The 551-nt window shown below is 60.1% G+C and overlaps 1 protein-coding gene across 2 annotated transcripts in view; it reads right to left on the bottom strand.

Moving 5' to 3' along the window:
- LOC116216178 overlaps nucleotides 1-545 on the bottom strand; it is a 5,891-nt gene extending 5,346 nt beyond the window's left edge. For both annotated transcript variants that reach the window (XM_031557356.1, XM_031557355.1), the window contains exons 1-2: nucleotides 388-545; nucleotides 93-193 (exon numbers count right to left, since the gene is read on the bottom strand). In XM_031557356.1, the coding sequence (XP_031413216.1) occupies nucleotides 93-193; nucleotides 388-505 (219 nt within the window). In that variant the 5' untranslated portion in view covers nucleotides 506-545. The remainder of the gene's footprint in view (nucleotides 1-92; nucleotides 194-387) is intronic.
- Nucleotides 546-551: the final 6 nt, after the last annotated feature.

Consider the following 551-nt stretch of genomic DNA (forward strand, 5'->3'; position numbering starts at 1 on the left):
CCTGGAGGACAGCAGCTCTGTCCAGCATGGTCCTCCTGCAGCCTGAATGCAGAGCCAGAGGGACCATACGGAGATGCAAGTACAGCTGTTACCTTTTCTGTACTCCTGAGGAAGCGTTCTATGATATCTACGGCCTCCTTCTCCTCTGTATCTTCATTCTCCTCCTCTGCATAGAGGGGAAGGCAGTCAGCATCTAACAAAGCAGAGTGAGCAGTGCTTTAGAGAGGGGACAAAGGCAGGCACGAGCAGAGGAAGGAGCTCTGCTCTCTCCAGGCTTGTGCCTGTTCGCCTGGCACAGTCTGCCCTTGACTGCCAGAACACACAGCCCTGGTGTCAAGCAGGGGGCACTTGGTGCCCTAGCCCACCCTGCCGGGGACCCTCTCTCACCACTATGCAGCGACTGCACCTCGGTCACCTCGTAGGGCTCCAGCGGAGGTCTACTCTCCTGGGGAGCCCCACTCTCTCCCCAGGCCACCCTGGGGCGGCTGGGAGGTCTCTCCTCCATCCTGTGGGATGAGGGCTGATGGTGGGAGACACGGGGCTGCCAGGGG

Source organism: Meleagris gallopavo, chromosome Z (genome assembly GCF_000146605.3).
Source record: "Meleagris gallopavo isolate NT-WF06-2002-E0010 breed Aviagen turkey brand Nicholas breeding stock chromosome Z, Turkey_5.1, whole genome shotgun sequence".
Classification (NCBI taxonomy): domain Eukaryota; kingdom Metazoa; phylum Chordata; class Aves; order Galliformes; family Phasianidae; genus Meleagris; species Meleagris gallopavo.